This window comes from Labrus bergylta, chromosome 15, assembly GCF_963930695.1.
Source record: "Labrus bergylta chromosome 15, fLabBer1.1, whole genome shotgun sequence".
NCBI classification, from domain to species: Eukaryota; Metazoa; Chordata; class Actinopteri; order Labriformes; family Labridae; genus Labrus; species Labrus bergylta.
In genome coordinates, this window is record NC_089209.1 from 27,760,034 (window position 1) to 27,777,533 (window position 17,500).

Consider the following 17,500-nt stretch of genomic DNA (forward strand, 5'->3'; position numbering starts at 1 on the left):
TCACAAGGACAGATACAAGAAATCTTTCTTACCGAAGACCATAACTCTGTACAACAGCTCACCTCATGCGAGCAGAGAACTGTCATCATGATATTATCTGTCTCTCCATACTGTAATCTGTTCTGCACAAGTTAAATTTACAAATTATCCCTGCACTCATGTTCACTTCATTTGGCTGTCTACTCGCCGTTATATTGTATAGTTTCTGCTTATAATATGTCTACACTCATGCACTTTAACTTATGTCAATACTGTCCATTTACTACTCTGTTTTTTACATTTAATCTTCCATATTTAATCTTCCTATTTAAGACTAGTAATGCTTAGTTAAATCCTGGTTGTATATATTCACATTCTTAGTTTTGATATTTTTTAGTACTTATTCACTTTGTAGTTAATATTATATTGTGTTTAGATTGCTAACATTGTGTTTTTTACTCATATTGTGTGTTGGATAACCTGCTGCTGTAACACCACAATTTCCCAGTTTGGGATCAATAAAGTAATTCTATTCTATTTATTTCTATTCTATTCTATTTTCTCTCTTGTGTTGTTCTTACTCTCAGATGTTCATCACTTTGGATAAAAGCGTCTGATAAATGACATGTAAAATAAAATCAAAACAGATGAGTTTTAATTATCCCCCGGTACGTTGTGTGCTGATAAAGACTTGAAGTACTCCGATTGGTTTATGGTACCAGGCTGTACTCATGTTTATTTCTGCTGTAAGAATTGACATTTTAATACGGGGCTATATGGGGATTGACTCACCTCTGCAGCCAGCCTCAAGTGGACACTCGAGAACTTCTGTATTTGCTTCATTTTCGAACACAGGAGGTTGCTGCTTGTTGTATAATATAATAATAATATAGACATTATCACTATGTAATCTATCCAGAACACACACGGTGCATATTTGTCACAGAGAGACAAAATAAGGTGACGTGTATAGAGTCCTGTCAATGAAATCTTAAAAAACTGTTAGAACAGGTGAATAAGGATCCAGAAGCAGAACACAGAGTCAGAGGTGTTGAATGTAATGAGGTTAATTGACGGATATGGGAGACAGAGATAGATTAATGTATTACAGTGGGTTATAGAGGGAATGGGGAGATGGCTGAGCAGGAAGGCAGGTGGGTGAGTAGTGATCCTGAAGCAAAAGAAGACAGGATGAGAATCACAGCAGAAGTAGCAGAACACATTTTAGTAGCTGACTCAATGATCAGGTAATGAGTGTTTGGAGAGTCAGGGTTTATATACTGCTGAGTTGATTACACAACGGAAAGCTGTGTCCAGGTCTGGTTAACCCGCTCTGTATGCCCGTGAGTCTGTGAATGGTAACCAGAAAAGAGACTCATTGGGGCCCCTATGGCCTGACAGAAAGCTCTCCAAACCTGGGAGATAAACTTAGGTCTTCTGTCTGACACTATGTCTCTTGGGTTACGATGGAGGTGGAACACATGAGTCATCAGAAGGTCAGCAGATTCAAATAAAATAGCTAGTTTAGGTATAGGTACAGAATGGACTGCTTTGAAAACCTGTCCACAATGGTTTAATGGTATAACTGTATTTCCTTGTGATGGTGAAAGTCCTGAAACAAAGTCAAGTGGAACATGGAGTGTGTGGCCACTGTGGAACCTGTAAACCGACAGAGGCTGGCACAAAGAGACGATTATTAGGGCCATTACCTGGTGGATTGAGTTGAGCCTCTCTGACCAGGGACTCAATTTCCCAAGTCACTGCAGCTACCAAGCATGATGCAGAATGGTGGATGGCCCCTCAGAGGCATACTGAGGCTTGATCTTCCTGGAGCATGGACGATAAATCGGGGTGAAACTGAATCAAGGGCCTTTCAGATAGGACGCCATGGACACTGTGCACCACTGTCAAGCCCATTCATTGCCCATTGTGTTGTAAGAGCTCATCTCCTCACCGCAGAGTTGAGAGCAGCACAGGGTCTTGCACGTCCAATAGGTGGTTAGCTCAGATCACAACAAACGGTGTTTCACTTTGCTGAGCTCTAGTTTAAAGACCTACTGGGACATCATCAAGAAAGCTCTTGTTTGTAAAGATATTTCCAACAGTTTTGGCGTACCAGGTGTGTTTAAAACAGCAGCAGAATAGTGGACACATAGGCCTACACAGTGCTGTGGCAGGAGCTACTTTCCCGAGCTGTTTTCCTGACTATTGTTTCAGTCACCTAGCAACGCACGCTTTTGCTCAAGTGCGCTCTCCCCTTTTGCTCTGCGCCATACTACGCGGCGAGCTCAGCGCACACCGCGTCCTATCTGAAAGGCCCTTTAGCCATGAACAAAGCTCTACAGTCTCGGTGGGAGATGAGTCGTGTTACCTTCTGGGTAACACGACTGGGATGGAGGTAGAGGAAGCAGGACGAGTTCAGGGCTGAGATGACACAGATCTGGTGATGAGTGGATGAAGAGCCGGGGTGTATATGCTGCTGAGTTGATGGAGAGCAGGTGTGCAGGTCTCAGCAGGTGGATGGAATGAACCGACAGACCGACCGACAGAGCCATGACAAAAAAAGTGAATCCTGGAGCTCACAGTTTAAAGGGAACCTCAGTAAGTGTTAACTGATTCTTCTGTATAAAAAAACAGAGATTATTCAGACACAAAAGCCTGTGAGAGATCACATAATTATTCAAAGAAAGCATTGAATATTTACTGTAGGCCGGTATATTTTTTATTTAAAAACAAACTGTTTTTACATCCTGACAGAGATCATTAAAGGAATAAAAAAAACACAACAGATAATCAGCCCAATTTTCATTTGGACAAAAAATTTGAAAATAAGAAAACATTTCTTACAAACTGTTTTTTTTCTTTACAGATGTTTTATCAGAACAAAGAGAGAGAGGTCTCTATTAAAGTGAGCCGTCACAAGAGATGTGTTTGTTCTTTCTGCACACATTAAGATCACTCCGTGTGTGTGTGTGTCTAAGTCATACAGACAAAGGGGACACACACTTGAACTCTTCTTCAGAGAGAACACGGTCTTGAGTGGCTTTAATTCCTGATTTCTGATTATCAAAGAAATATTAAAAAAAAAAAAAGAATTCTCAGACTTGACCTGACTCACACAGACTCACACATTCACACAACTCTACACACTCCGACTGTCCTGACAGGACGGACTGCGTTTCATGACTCAGCACAAAGTGCAGATGTTGATTAAGTGCTTCATGATGAGCAGACAACATCAGACCATCGTCCTGCAGAGAGCTGAAACAACATCAGTCCCTTTAAGCCTCTTTTAAATCCTCTGAATGTCCAGACGATGTAAGCACCATGATATGACAAACAAAAGTAAAGGAGTGATCGTTCCTCTCGTCCTACATGGTGCGATCTGTCTCTGTGATCATTCTTCTCGTCCTACATGGAGTGATCTGTCTCTGTGATCATTCCTCTCTGTGATCGTTCCTCTCGTCCTACATGGAGTGATCTGTCTCTGTGATCATTCCTCTCTGTGATCGTTCCTCTCGTCCTACATGGAGTGATCTGTCTCTGTGATCGTTACTCTCGTCCTACATGGAGTGGTTTAATCACAGGATCATAGCTGCAGGCGTCTTAAAGCTAACAATGCTACCTCGTTTGTGTAGTAAGTTTAGTGTCCATTTACACTATTTCTTTACAAACCAGTGCACATCAGCCTGTTAAGAGTTTTTAGCATGTTCATTCGGCATAGCATTTTCAGTGTTTAGCGCCCTGAGCGTTAAAATGTTGTTGTTGTGCGTTAAAATGTTGTTGTTGTGACTTGTCTCTTGTTGTTGTTATAACGTGTCTCTTGTTGTTGTTGTGACATGTCTCTTGTTGTTGTGACTTGTCTCTTGTTGTTATAACATGTCTCTTTTTGTTGTTGTGACTTGTCTCTTGTTGTGACTTGTCTCTTGTTGTTGTTGTGACTTGTCTCTTGTTATAACGTGTCTCTTGTTGTTGTTGTGACATGTCTCTTGTTGTTGTTATAACGTGTCTCTTGTTGTAATAACGTGTCTCTTGTTGTTGTTGTGACGTGTCTCTTGTTGTTGTGACTTGTCTCTTGTTGTTGTTATAACGTGTCTCTTGTTGTTGTTGTGACATGTCTCTTGTTGTTATAACATGTCTCTTTTTGTTGTTGTGACTTGTCTTTTGTTGTTATAACGTGTCTCTTGTTGTTATAACGTGTCTCTTGTTGTTGTTGTGACTTGTCTCTTGTTGTTGTTGTGACGTGTCTCTCGTTGTTGTTGTGACTTGTCTCCTGTTGTTGTTATAACGTGTCTCTTGTTGTTGTTGTGACATGTCTCTTGTTGTTGTTATAACGTGTCTCTTGTTGTAATAACGTGTCTCTTGTTGTTGTTGTGACGTGTCTCTTGTTGTTGTGACTTGTCTCTTGTTGTTGTTATAACGTGTCTCTTGTTGTTGTTGTGACATGTCTCTTGTTGTTATAACATGTCTCTTTTTGTTGTTGTGACTTGTCTTTTGTTGTTATAACGTGTCTCTTGTTGTTATAACGTGTCTCTTGTTGTTGTTGTGACTTGTCTCTTGTTGTTGTTGTGACGTGTCTCTCGTTGTTGTTGTGACTTGTCTCCTGTTGTTGTTATAACGTGTCTCTTGTTGTTGTTGTGACATGTCTCTTGTTGTTGTTATAACGTGTCTCTTGTTGTAATAACGTGTCTCTTGTTGTTGTTGTGACGTGTCTCTTGTTGTTGTGACTTGTCTCTTGTTGTTGTTATAACGTGTCTCTTGTTGTTGTTGTGACATGTCTCTTGTTGTTATAACATGTCTCTTTTTGTTGTTGTGACTTGTCTTTTGTTGTTATAACGTGTCTCTTGTTGTTATAACGTGTCTCTTGTTGTTGTTGTGACTTGTCTCTTGTTGTTGTTGTGACGTGTCTCTCGTTGTTGTTGTGACTTGTCTCCTGTTGTTGTTATAACGTGTCTCTTGTTGTTGTTGTGACATGTCTCTTGTTGTTGTTGTGACGTGTCTCTCGTTGTTGTTGTGACTTGTCTCCTGTTGTTGTTATAACGTGTCTCTTGTTGTTGTTGTGACTTGTCTCTTGTTGTTGTTGTGACGTGTCTCTCGTTGTTGTTGTGACTTGTCTCCTGTTGTTGTTATAACGTGTCTCTTGTTGTTGTTGTGACTTGTCTCTTGTTGTTGTTATAACGTGTCTCTTGTTGTTGTTGTGACTTGTCTCTTGTTGTTGTTGTGACGTGTCTCTCGTTGTTGTTGTGACTTGTCTCCTGTTGTTGTTATAACGTGTCTCTTGTTGTTGTTGTGACTTGTCTCTTGTTGTTATAACGTGTCTCTTGTTGTTGTGACTTGTCGCTAGTTGTTGTTGTGACTTGTCTCTTGTTGTTATAACGTGTCTCTTGTCTCTTGTTGTTGTTGTGACTTGTCTCTTGTTGTGACTTGTCTCTTGTTGTTGTTATAACGTGTCTCTTGTTGTTGTTGTGACTTGTCTCTTGTTGTTGTTATAACGTGTCTCTTGTTGTAATAACGTGTCTCTTGTTGTTGTTGTGACATGTCTCTTGTTGTTGTGACTTGTCTCTTGTTGTTGTTATAACGTGTCTCTTGTTGTTGTTGTGACATGTCTCTTGTTGTTGTGACTTGTCTCTTGTTGTTATAACATGTCTCTTTTTGTTGTTGTGACTTGTCTCTTGTTGTGACTTGTCTCTTGTTGTTGTTGTGACTTGTCTCTTGTTATAACGTGTCTCTTGTTGTTGTTGTGACATGTCTCTTGTTGTTGTTATAACGTGTCTCTTGTTGTAATAACGTGTCTCTTGTTGTTGTTGTGACGTGTCTCTTGTTGTTGTGACTTGTCTCTTGTTGTTGTTATAACGTGTCTCTTGTTGTTGTTGTGACATGTCTCTTGTTGTTATAACATGTCTCTTTTTGTTGTTGTGACTTGTCTTTTGTTGTTATAACGTGTCTCTTGTTGTTATAACGTGTCTCTTGTTGTTGTTGTGACTTGTCTCTTGTTGTTGTTGTGACGTGTCTCTCGTTGTTGTTGTGACTTGTCTCCTGTTGTTGTTATAACGTGTCTCTTGTTGTTGTTGTGACATGTCTCTTGTTGTTGTTATAACGTGTCTCTTGTTGTAATAACGTGTCTCTTGTTGTTGTTGTGACGTGTCTCTTGTTGTTGTGACTTGTCTCTTGTTGTTGTTATAACGTGTCTCTTGTTGTTGTTGTGACATGTCTCTTGTTGTTATAACATGTCTCTTTTTGTTGTTGTGACTTGTCTTTTGTTGTTATAACGTGTCTCTTGTTGTTATAACGTGTCTCTTGTTGTTGTTGTGACTTGTCTCTTGTTGTTGTTGTGACGTGTCTCTCGTTGTTGTTGTGACTTGTCTCCTGTTGTTGTTATAACGTGTCTCTTGTTGTTGTTGTGACATGTCTCTTGTTGTTGTTATAACGTGTCTCTTGTTGTAATAACGTGTCTCTTGTTGTTGTTGTGACGTGTCTCTTGTTGTTGTGACTTGTCTCTTGTTGTTGTTATAACGTGTCTCTTGTTGTTGTTGTGACATGTCTCTTGTTGTTATAACATGTCTCTTTTTGTTGTTGTGACTTGTCTTTTGTTGTTATAACGTGTCTCTTGTTGTTATAACGTGTCTCTTGTTGTTGTTGTGACTTGTCTCTTGTTGTTGTTGTGACGTGTCTCTCGTTGTTGTTGTGACTTGTCTCCTGTTGTTGTTATAACGTGTCTCTTGTTGTTGTTGTGACATGTCTCTTGTTGTTGTTGTGACGTGTCTCTCGTTGTTGTTGTGACTTGTCTCCTGTTGTTGTTATAACGTGTCTCTTGTTGTTGTTGTGACTTGTCTCTTGTTGTTGTTGTGACGTGTCTCTCGTTGTTGTTGTGACTTGTCTCCTGTTGTTGTTATAACGTGTCTCTTGTTGTTGTTGTGACTTGTCTCTTGTTGTTGTTATAACGTGTCTCTTGTTGTTGTTGTGACTTGTCTCTTGTTGTTGTTGTGACGTGTCTCTCGTTGTTGTTGTGACTTGTCTCCTGTTGTTGTTATAACGTGTCTCTTGTTGTTGTTGTGACATGTCTCTTGTTGTTGTTATAATGTGTCACTCAGCAGGTGGATGGAATGAACCGACAGACCGACCGACAGAGCCAGAGTGTCTCTTGATGTAATAACGTGTCTCTTGTTGTTGTTGTGACGTGTCTCTTGTTGTTGTGACTTGTCTCTTGTTGTTGTTATAACGTGTCTCTTGTTGTTGTTGTGACTTGTCTCTTGTTGTTGTTGTGACTTGTCTGTTGTTGTTATAACGTGTCTCTTGTTGTTGTTATAATGTGTCTGTTGTTGTTGTGACGTGTCTCTTGTTGTGACTTGTCTCTTGTTGTTGTTGTGACTTGTCTGTTGTTGTTATAACGTGTCTCTTGTTGTTGTTGTGACTTGTCTGTTGTTGTTATAACGTGTCTCTTGTTGTTGTTATAACGTATCTCTGTTGTTGTGACGTGTCTCTTGTTGTTGTTGTGACGTGTGTCTCGTTGTTGTTGTGACTTGTCTCTTGTTGTTGTTATAACGTGTCTCTTGTTGTTGTTGTGACTTGTCTCTTGTTGTTGTTGTGACTTGTCTCTTGTTGTTATAACGTGTCTCTTGTTGTTGTTGTGACTTGTCTCTTGTTGTTGTTGTGACTTGTCTCTTGTTGTTGTTGTGACTTGTCTCTTGTTGTTATAACGTGTCTGTTGTTGTTGTGACGTGTCTCTTGTTGTGACTTGTCTCTTGTTGTTATAACGTATCTCTGTTGTTGTGACGTGTCTCTTGTTGTTGTTGTGACGTGTCTCTCGTTGTTGTTGTGACTTGTCTCTTGTTGTTGTTGTTGTTGTGACGTGTCTCTCGTTGTTGTTGTGACTTGTCTCTTGTTGTGACTTGTCTCTTGTTGTTATAACGTGTCTCCTGTTGTTGTTATAACGTGTCTGTTGTGACGTGTCTCTTGTTGTGACTTGTCTCTTGTTGTTATAACGTATCTCTGTTGTTGTGACGTGTCTCTTGTTGTTGTTGTGACGTGTCTCTCGTTGTTGTTGTGACGTGTCTCTCGTTGTTGTTGTGACGTGTCTCTTGTTGTTGTTGTGACGTGTCTCTCGTTGTTGTTGTGACTTGTCTCTTGTTGTTGTTATAACGTGTCTCTTGTTGTTGTGACTTGTCTCTTGTTGTTGTTGTGACTTGTCTCTTGTTGTTATAACATGTCTCTTGTTGTTGTTGTGACTTGTCTCTTGTTGTTGTTGTGACTTGTCTCTTGTTGTTATAACGTGTCTGTTGTTGTTGTGACATGTCTCTTGTTGTGACTTGTCTCTTGTTGTTATAACGTATCTCTGTTGTTGTGACGTGTCTCTTGTTGTTGTTGTGACGTGTCTCTCGTTGTTGTTGTGACTTGTCTCTTGTTGTTGTTGTGACGTGTCTCTCGTTGTTGTGACTTGTCTCTTGTTGTGACTTGTCTCTTGTTGTTATAACGTATCTCTGTTGTTGTGACGTGTCTCCTGTTGTTGTTATAACGTGTCTGTTGTTGTTGTGACGTGTCTCTTGTTGTGACTTGTCTCTTGTTGTTATAACGTATCTCTGTTGTTGTGACGTGTCTCTTGTTGTTGTTATAACGTGTCTCTTGTTGTTGTTATAACGTGTCTCTTGTTGTTGTTGTGACGTGTCTCTCGTTGTTGTTGTGACTTGTCTCTTGTTGTTGTTATAACGTGTCTCTTGTTGTGACTTGATAAGTAAGGTCTTTTACCTGCTTTTTGTAACATAAAAATGAGTAAGGTCTTTTTGTACCTGCTCTTTTGTAATGTTAACAGACAAAGAGTAAGGTATTTTACCTGCTTTCTGTAAAGTGTCTTGAGATAACACTTGTTATGAGTTGACGCTATACAAAATAAATTGAATTGAATTGAATTGAATTGTCTCTTGTTGTTGTTGTGACTTGTCTCTTGTTGTTATAACGTGTCTCTTGTCGTTGTTGTTGTTGTGACTTGTCTCTTGTTGTTGTTATAATGTGTCTCTTGTTGTTGTTGTTGTTGTTGTTGTGACTTGTCTCTTGTTGTTGTTATAACGTGTCTCTTGTTGTTGTTGTTGTTGTTGTTGTTGTTGTGACGTGTCTCTTGTTGTTATAACGTGTCTCTTGTCGTTGTTGTTGTTGTGACTTGTCTCTTGTTGTTGTTATAACGTGTCTCTTGTTGTTGTTGTTGTTGTTGTGACTTGTCTCTTGTTGTTGTTATAACGTGTCTCTTGTTGTTGTTGTTGTTGTGACGTGTCTCTTGTTGTTATAACGTGTCTCTTGTTGTGTTTGTGACGTGTCTCTTGTTGTTGTGATGTTGTTGTCTTGTCTCTTCTTGCTCTGATGAGTCTCTCGTTCTTACAAGGTGTCTGGGCTGTCCTGTGCAGGTTCAGGATGTTCCTGTGGTCTGTACATGAAGGTGAGCAGGAACAGAGCTACATCGTAGGAGCACCAATAGGCTGTGTGTGAGGTCACTGCTGACCAATAGCGGCTCTCCACCATTCCCTCCCTCAGCTCAAAGTCGATGCGTCTCTCCAGCTCCACTGGAACAGAGAAATCACAGATCAGTGTGAATAGAAAATAGCTCTGACTCTCTTTGATATGCTCATTGTAAGTCTTTAAGGTGGAATATGTAACTTTACTGGTGAGCACCAGTCTCTCAGACCAAAACTAACTCCTTCAGGGTACCTCCCCCGACCCCTCCCTCAGTCTTCCTATTCTCCCCCACCCCTCCCTCGCTGCTTCCCTCCTCCCTCACTGTTCCCCTTCTCCCCATCCCTCCTTCACTGTTCCCCTTCTCCCTCACCCCTCCCTCAGTGTTCCCCTCCTTCCCGACGCCTCCCTCAGTGATCCCCTTTGCCCCATCCCTCCAGCAGTGTTCCCCGTCTCCCTCACCCCTCCCTCAGTGTTCCCCTCCTCCCTGACCCCTCCCTCAGTGTTCCTATTCTCCCCCACCCCTCCCTCACCGCTTCCCTCCTCCCTCACTGTTCCCCTTGTCGCCCATCCCTCCCTCACTGTTCCCCTTCTCCCCCGATACCTGAAGAGCTGCTTACCTTCTGTCCGTATACAGGACACAGAGCTGGATTTCTCTGGATGTCTGCCCGTGTTTTGGGGATCAATTGCCTGGATATACCGACTTTATTTATCTCCTTGTTCTTAGGCTCATTCCTCATTCTTCCACATCCTACCTAATCCTCTCACTGTTCCTGGCAGCCTTACCATTTCACATCACTCCAAACCTCCAACCAATCAGCAGCTAACACACCTTCCTAAAACCTTTCCTTATCTCCTGCATCCTTCAGTCTGACAGAGCGGTAGTTCTCATTAGCAGAGAGCAGAACACGTATTCTATTAAACCAAATCTGACCTATCAGCCTCACACTTTCACAAACAGTCAGGATGTTGTGTTGAAGGGACTGGTTGGGTTGGACAGGACAGATCTTAAAGGAAAAGGAACTCACATGAGGAGCTGTCCATGACGACTGAGGTGGACTGGGACATGGCAGGCTCCACCTCCGTCCTCTCCTCCTCCAGCTGTTTGTCTTTCACTTCACTCTCTGCCATCACAGCGCCTTCCTCTCCTGTTGCCACGTTTTCCACCTCAGAGGCTCCGCCCTCACAATCAGAAGGCTCCTCTTCCACCCCACCCACCTGGCCGCTGGAGCGGGAGAAGCGTGAAAACAGGATTCCTCCAATTCCCTTTCCAATACTCGCAGCACCTAAGGGGTGGGGTGGGGGGGATCAATAAAGAAGAGGACACAGGCAATTCGTTTTTAAAAGTGAAGCCTCTAACCAGCAGGGGGCTTCTGATAGTTGTTATTTAATAATGATGGTCTATTTAGAGTCACAGAGACCAGAAAGATGGGGAGGAGTGTAGCTGATATTAGCAACCTGAAAATGTCTTGTTGAGGATTGCCATGTTGAGGATTTGTACTAAAAAAGTATCTGTCAAAAGAAAAAGAGTGGTGGTATTTAGTTGAGTGAGGCCTGTTGGTGCTGCAGTCTCTGTTCTCCATCTGATGCATAGAGAAACATTAGTGCCAGTCCTGCAGTCAGCAGCTCACAGCTTTATCGACCTGTTTGGAGCGTGCTCAGTATCGATGCTTGCCTTGCTTCAATATGAGCGGAGCCAGCAGCTCCTGATTCTCTGAGGTCTGATCTGACTGAGTGCTTGTTGTGACTGAACGATTGGCTTTTCTCAGAGTCTTTATTTCTATATTTATTCCACTGTGTTCTCTCTCTATCTGAGGCCAACACTGATTGATTCAGCGGTCAGATTTTGAAATGCTGACCCTACAAACCCTGGGCACACGTTCAGAAAATCCCTGCTCGTGCCAAGATTGACTGGTGGTGCTCAAACTGTCTGCTTACACTCACAGATTTCTCTCTGTCCACCTTCAGTCTTCATGAAACATTTCCTCTCAGATTTTTGCTGAGGTCTTTGTCAAAACCCCTTGACCAATAGGATACAAGGTGAAGAGTTGACCAATGAATGAATCCCTGCCCCCCTGTCCTGTCCGCCTTTATACAGGTATCAGTTCAATCACAGCTCTTTTTCTGTTCTCTTGTTTCTGAAATAACTTTATAATCACAGGTACTAAAAGCACCCCCCCCCCCCCCCCCCCCCCATGTCCTCACCCATTATGCTGGCTTTGCCCAAACTGGTGATGGACTCTCCGTAGTGGCGTCGGGCCTGAGGGGGGGAGGTGCAGGGGCTGGGGATGCTCTCAGAGTCGGACACAGAGGCGGTCTCCTTGGGCAGGTTGAGCATGGTGGGTTTGATCTGATCATACCGAGTGGGACTGGTGGTGTTATACCTGCAGACGACATGGCCCTCAGGTCACTGACTCACTCCCTCTAAGCGCTCTCATTAAACACAGCTGGTTATGACATCACCACACTGTGAGGACCAATACAAGGGCAGGGTTTTTCCTGCATAGAGAATTCTTTGGCGCCCCCCAAAGAGGTTTTACCCAGCGCCAAAGGAAAATCACGAGCGCCAAAAGAAAAAAAAGACGATTCAAATTGCAAATCAAATCCTCTCTGAATGTAAGTTAAAAATATCAATACATCAAACGACTGTTGAACAAGCAGAACATAAACTTAAATACGACGTCTCTGACTTCAAGCAGTCATCTCTCCTCTCATCCATTTACACATCGCTCGCGTTGGATAGCCAGCTGATTGACTGTTCGTTTCTTTTGACTGGTTCATGACGCTCCACTGACACCCACAAGCTAAATGAGGGTTGATTTTCTGTTTGGCGAGTTAATTTCAAAGAGTAATGCTCTTGGGCGGTAAAAATTTATCCCAACAGTCTTGTTAAAACTAAACTAAACCGTGTATGATGTAGCTGCGGCTACTTGTCCCTGCTCCTCTGCTGTCTGCAGACGGGTCATCGCGGGGGCACGCCGACACGAGACACACCAACATACATGGCTGCAAACGCACACTGGAACGCCAACCACCGCGCGCACCTGTTTACCTGTAGTGCAACGGAACACGGTTGATCCGCTATCCAGATGGACCGGGTCAGGAACACACGTTCAACTTTTCTCTGTTCACTTCCTCCGTGTCTGCTTTTATTAACAATCAGTAACTTGACGACCGTAACGTCAGCCAGCTGTAGTCTGTGAACTTCTCCACACAGACGGTCAAACAGCGCTGCCTTATAGCCAGCAAATATATTTTTATTATTTCTCAATTTCCTGATCTGATCAAATGATCCAAATTATCTGTGACTGAAATCTGTGATTATTTGACATAATACCTTAACTCAAATAAATGTACTTAAACAAATGTGTATGTAAAACGAAAACACAATTTAAAGGAAAAGAGCAACCATCATAGGAAGAGGGTGAAATGCACTGAGGATGTGACCTCCCCTCTTCCAATCTCATTACACCCCTCTCCCTCAAAGTCCCTCCCCTCCCATGTTTCACTGTTGCAATAAAAAATATATATTTTCAGTAACTTAAGCATAATGATAATATTATTTATAAAATGTTCAGAAATAAAAGGAAATGCACAGATTTCTGTCAAAAAAGGTAATACAGACTCACAGACTATACTGTAATACGAGGGTCGAACGTTTACTACAGCGCGTATAGTCACCCCCCCAAAGGCCCATTCTGAGCCAGGAAAAACCCTGAAGGGTCGTCATGACAACGTGTTTTTAACACGAATAATGACATGAATACTGCAATCATCTGTCTCTGATGTCAGAGGATGATGTCAGCCTGTGAAATATCAATATCAATCAGCTGTATACAACATGATCATATGATCAGTATCAACATGTAAAGTTAGATAGTATGTGAATAACTATGAATAAACACTAACAAACACTGATAAAAATGAAGAAACATTTATAAATAAATACAATGATGAATAAATGTTTTCTTACCAGTGTATCTGAACAGGAGCAATGTTACTGTAGTGCTTTAAGATCAGAGGCTCCAGTCTGTACGCCTGAAACACACACACACACATACACACACACACACACACATACACACGCACACACACACACACACACACACACGCACGCACGCACATACAGACACACACACACGCACATACAGACACACACACACACACGCACACACAGACACACACACACGCACATACAGACATACACACACACAGACACACACACGCGCACACACAGGCACACACACACACACACGCACGCACATACAGACATACACACACACGCACACACAGGCACACACACGCACATACAGACATACACACACACACACGCACACACAGGCACACACACGCACACACACACACACACACACACACAAACACACAAACAGGTTTTAAAAACAGGTCTCAAAGTGCAAGGTTTTGAACACTGTTCCAGTTGCCGGGTAGACGCTGGTTAAACGCTGTGCGTCCTCCAGACGATGGACTAATGCACGTGTTTTTTCTATGTGAGTGTGTGTCTCACCACAGGGTCTGTGGGGTGGAAGATGTTGAAGAGTCGTCTGCAGATGGTTGTAGGCAGGATGTGGTCTTGCACGCCATGATTTCCCGGTCTGATCCCTCTCAGAGCGAGGAACACGGCCAGAGGAGAACCCATACAGAAGAAGTTCTCCACCTGCAGCACAGGTAACACAACATGTTACTGAGCCGCTCATTGGTCAGTTATCATGTCACACTGTTACAGTGCTGCTCATTGGTCAGTTATCATGTCACTCTGTTACAGAGCTGCTCATTGGTCAGTTATCATGTCACTCTGTTACAGAGCTGCTCATTGGTCAGTTATCATGTCACTCTGTTACAGAGCTGCTCATTGGTCAGTTATCATGTCACTCTGTTACAGAGCTGCTCATTGGTCAGTTATCATGTCAAACTGTTACAGAGCAGCTCATTGGTCTGTTAAAGAGGACTTAGGGGAAAGACAACACACATATAAATGACACGGACCCCTCATGAGGATTAAGGAAAAGCACAGATTTTAAACTTGATAAAAGAACATCTTTGACTTCAGTTTGCTCGTGATGATCCCCTGCTCGCTCGTCTCTGAAGCTACACTAAATGTTACAGTCTGAACCAGTCTGAGTCTGACGTGTGGACCAGAATAAAACCCAGTGAGTGTTTGTGAGTCTGCATCTCTTTAAAGAGTAAATGTAGAATCAATCTTACAAACATCATATCAATCCTCTGCTCCAATCTCAACATATGTTTGGATCCGGGAGGAGGACACACAGAGGGGCTGAGTCAGTTTACCTTAAACTTCAGAGCTGGAACAGAGACGCAGGAGGACGTCTGCAGACCCTCAAACTGATCCTCCAGGTCCCTCAGCCTGCAGAGGGCAGCAGAGATCAGAGTGAATACAGTCTAAAGTAGAGTTACTCAAAAAAGGGAAACACATTTTATAAATACGTTATGAACTGAACACAAATTTAAAAAAAAAAATTCAAACGTTATCCAAAACTTTACCAACCATGTAACCATAAGATCATTTAAATGATGTTAAAAAAAGTGTATTTATTTTGTGGGAGCGACAATAACTGGACTTTTAAATCACGTAAACATGCGAGTCTAAGGTAAGTGTCTCACAGTGGGACTAACACACCTACATAATTTAGAGTTTACACCTCATCAGACACAAACTGGACTCAACGTTCTGAGCAAGCTCCAAAGTTGGAGGTCAAACGGCATAAATGTGCAGAAGAAGAAAACAAGATGAAGGTCTGAACATGGAGAGAGTTAAAGAGAGAAGCAGACGAGGAGACTCAGGACAGGCTGAGTCACCTGGAAGAGGTCAACATGTTGAAGAACAGGGATGGAGAGAAAACGTGGAAGTTAGGGTTAACAATTGTTGGTTTGTGACGTAACAGGTCAACAGGAAGAAGGTCTGATAGTAACTATCTGAGAGGAGCCATATCGCCACCTACTTGAGAGGAGTCAGACATACTTCTGTCTGCTTGTATATTAATGTTGTATATTCATGTTCACCTGATTTCAGTTCAGAAAGTCTGAATGTTGTAACTACAACCCAAAATCAGCGTTGATGCTCCACAGAAGATCAGTGAAATGTAACTGTTAAAAGTTATATTTGAGAAAAACGTTTGTGTGCAATACGTTAATTAATAAATAAAATGTGCTACGTACTACGGGTGAGTGTATTGCATCATTTCCTGTTCTGTTCTCTGCTGTACTGTTACTCAGTGCTGATCGTTAGAGCTAAAAGCTTAATTGTTAATTTTGCCTAGTTTCTTACAACTTGTTTCCAACACACTGTACATTCAAACAAACAGAAGTAATCGAAAAGCACTCTTTCTCTCTAGCGACAAACCTGCCTAACAGTTTTGTTTATTTTAGCTACCTACTCTTAGCCTAGCTTAGCAGTTAGCTTTATTTACAATGGCTTCTTTATTGGAGACTCCATAGTCTGAAACGTGAAGCTAGCGAAGTCAGCGGGCATAGTTAGATGTATACCCGGGGCCAGAGCGGGTGACATCGCATCTCATTTAAAGTTGCTGACAAAGACTAAAGGTAGATTTGATACAATCGTAATTCATGTCGGCACTAATGACTCCCGACTACGCCAGTCGGAAGTTACTAAGGTTAATGTGGAGTCGGTGTGTACTTTTGCTAAGACAATGTCGGACTCCGTAGTGTTCTCTGGACCCCTCCCAAATCAGACCAGTGATGACATGTGTAGCCGCATGTCATCACTCAACCGCTGGCTGTCGAGGTGGTGTCCAGCACACAATGTGGGCTTCATAGATAACTGGCAGTCTTTTTGGGGAAAACCTGGTCTGCTAGCTAGAGACGGCATCCATCCCACTTTGGACGGTGCAGCTCTATTATCTCGAAACATAGCAGAGGTTATTAGTCCAAAACCTTGACAACAAGACAGAGTTCAGACCAGGAGGCAGAGCTGCAGTCTTACATGCTTCTCTGCGCCTCCCTTAGATCTGTCTCCCAGTCACTATAGCTGTAATTCTGAATCGAACTGTAGTTATACTACTGTGTCTGTCCCCCGATCCAGAACCGTTTTTATAAGTCATCCAAACGTAGAAAAAAAAGGCGTAAATCGTCAAAATCTCATTAGAATCAAAACTACGAATACGAATTTGCAAAAAAATCAGAAAATTCACTGCAGACTTTTGAACATTAGGTCCTTAGCATCCAAATCTCTTTTAGTGAATGATCTGATATCAGATCAGCATATTGATTTACTTTTTTTGACTGAAACCTGGCTGTGTCGAGATGAATATGTTAGTTTAAATGAATCCACTCCTCCCAGTCATTTTTGTACTCATATACCTCAAGACACCGGACGAGGTGGTGGAGTAGCGGCTATTTTTAATTCTGGGCTTCTAGTTAACCCTCGACCAAAGCTGAATTTTTCTTCTTTTGAAAGCCTTGTTCTTAGTCTTTAACATCCAGTCTCAAGAACCTTTCAGCCAGTTCTCGTTGTTGTAGTTTACCGCCCTCCTGGCCCATATTCTGAATTTCTATCTGAATTTGCAGAATTTTTATCAAATTTAGTCCTTAGCAGTGATAGAATAATTGTTGTAGGTGACTTCAATATCCATGTGGATGTTGATAATGATAGCCTTAGTACAGCTTTCATGTCATTATTAGACTCTATTGGTTTCACCCAGGGTGTAAATGAACCTACTCATCGTTTTAACCACACCCTGGATCTTGTTTTAGCTTATGGCATTGAAATCCAAAACCTTACAGTTTTCCTAGAAAATCCTCTTCTATCAGACCATTTCCTTATTACTTTCGACTTTGTCCTACCAGAATTATCTCTGCTTAATAAAAATTTGCTCTCTAGAAGTTTATCTGATAGTGCTGTAGCTAGATTTAAGGAAGGTATTTCAGCTGCTTTTGATTCAGTACCGCGTTTTAACCCAGTTGGAAACTCTTATGATAGCATTAGTCCCTCTCAACTAGATCAGTTTGTTGATAGTGCAGTGGATTCGCTGAGAGTTACTCTTGATTCGATTGCTCCCCTAAAACAGAAGGTTATCAAATGGCAGAG

The 17,500-nt window shown here is 42.0% G+C and overlaps 1 protein-coding gene across 1 annotated transcript in view; it reads right to left on the reverse strand.

The window, feature by feature from the left end:
• Window positions 1-2,678: 2,678 nt before the first annotated feature.
• The window catches only part of ddhd1b (DDHD domain containing 1b), a 23,329-nt gene continuing 8,507 nt past the window's right edge, over window positions 2,679-17,500 (reverse strand). The window contains exons 8-13 of the mRNA XM_020656726.3: window positions 14,725-14,800; window positions 13,943-14,092; window positions 13,391-13,455; window positions 11,623-11,801; window positions 10,446-10,703; window positions 2,679-9,527 (exon numbers count right to left, since the gene is read on the reverse strand). Coding sequence (XP_020512382.1) covers window positions 9,343-9,527; window positions 10,446-10,703; window positions 11,623-11,801; window positions 13,391-13,455; window positions 13,943-14,092; window positions 14,725-14,800 — 913 coding nt within the window. The 3' untranslated portion in view covers window positions 2,679-9,342. The remainder of the gene's footprint in view (window positions 9,528-10,445; window positions 10,704-11,622; window positions 11,802-13,390; window positions 13,456-13,942; window positions 14,093-14,724; window positions 14,801-17,500) is intronic.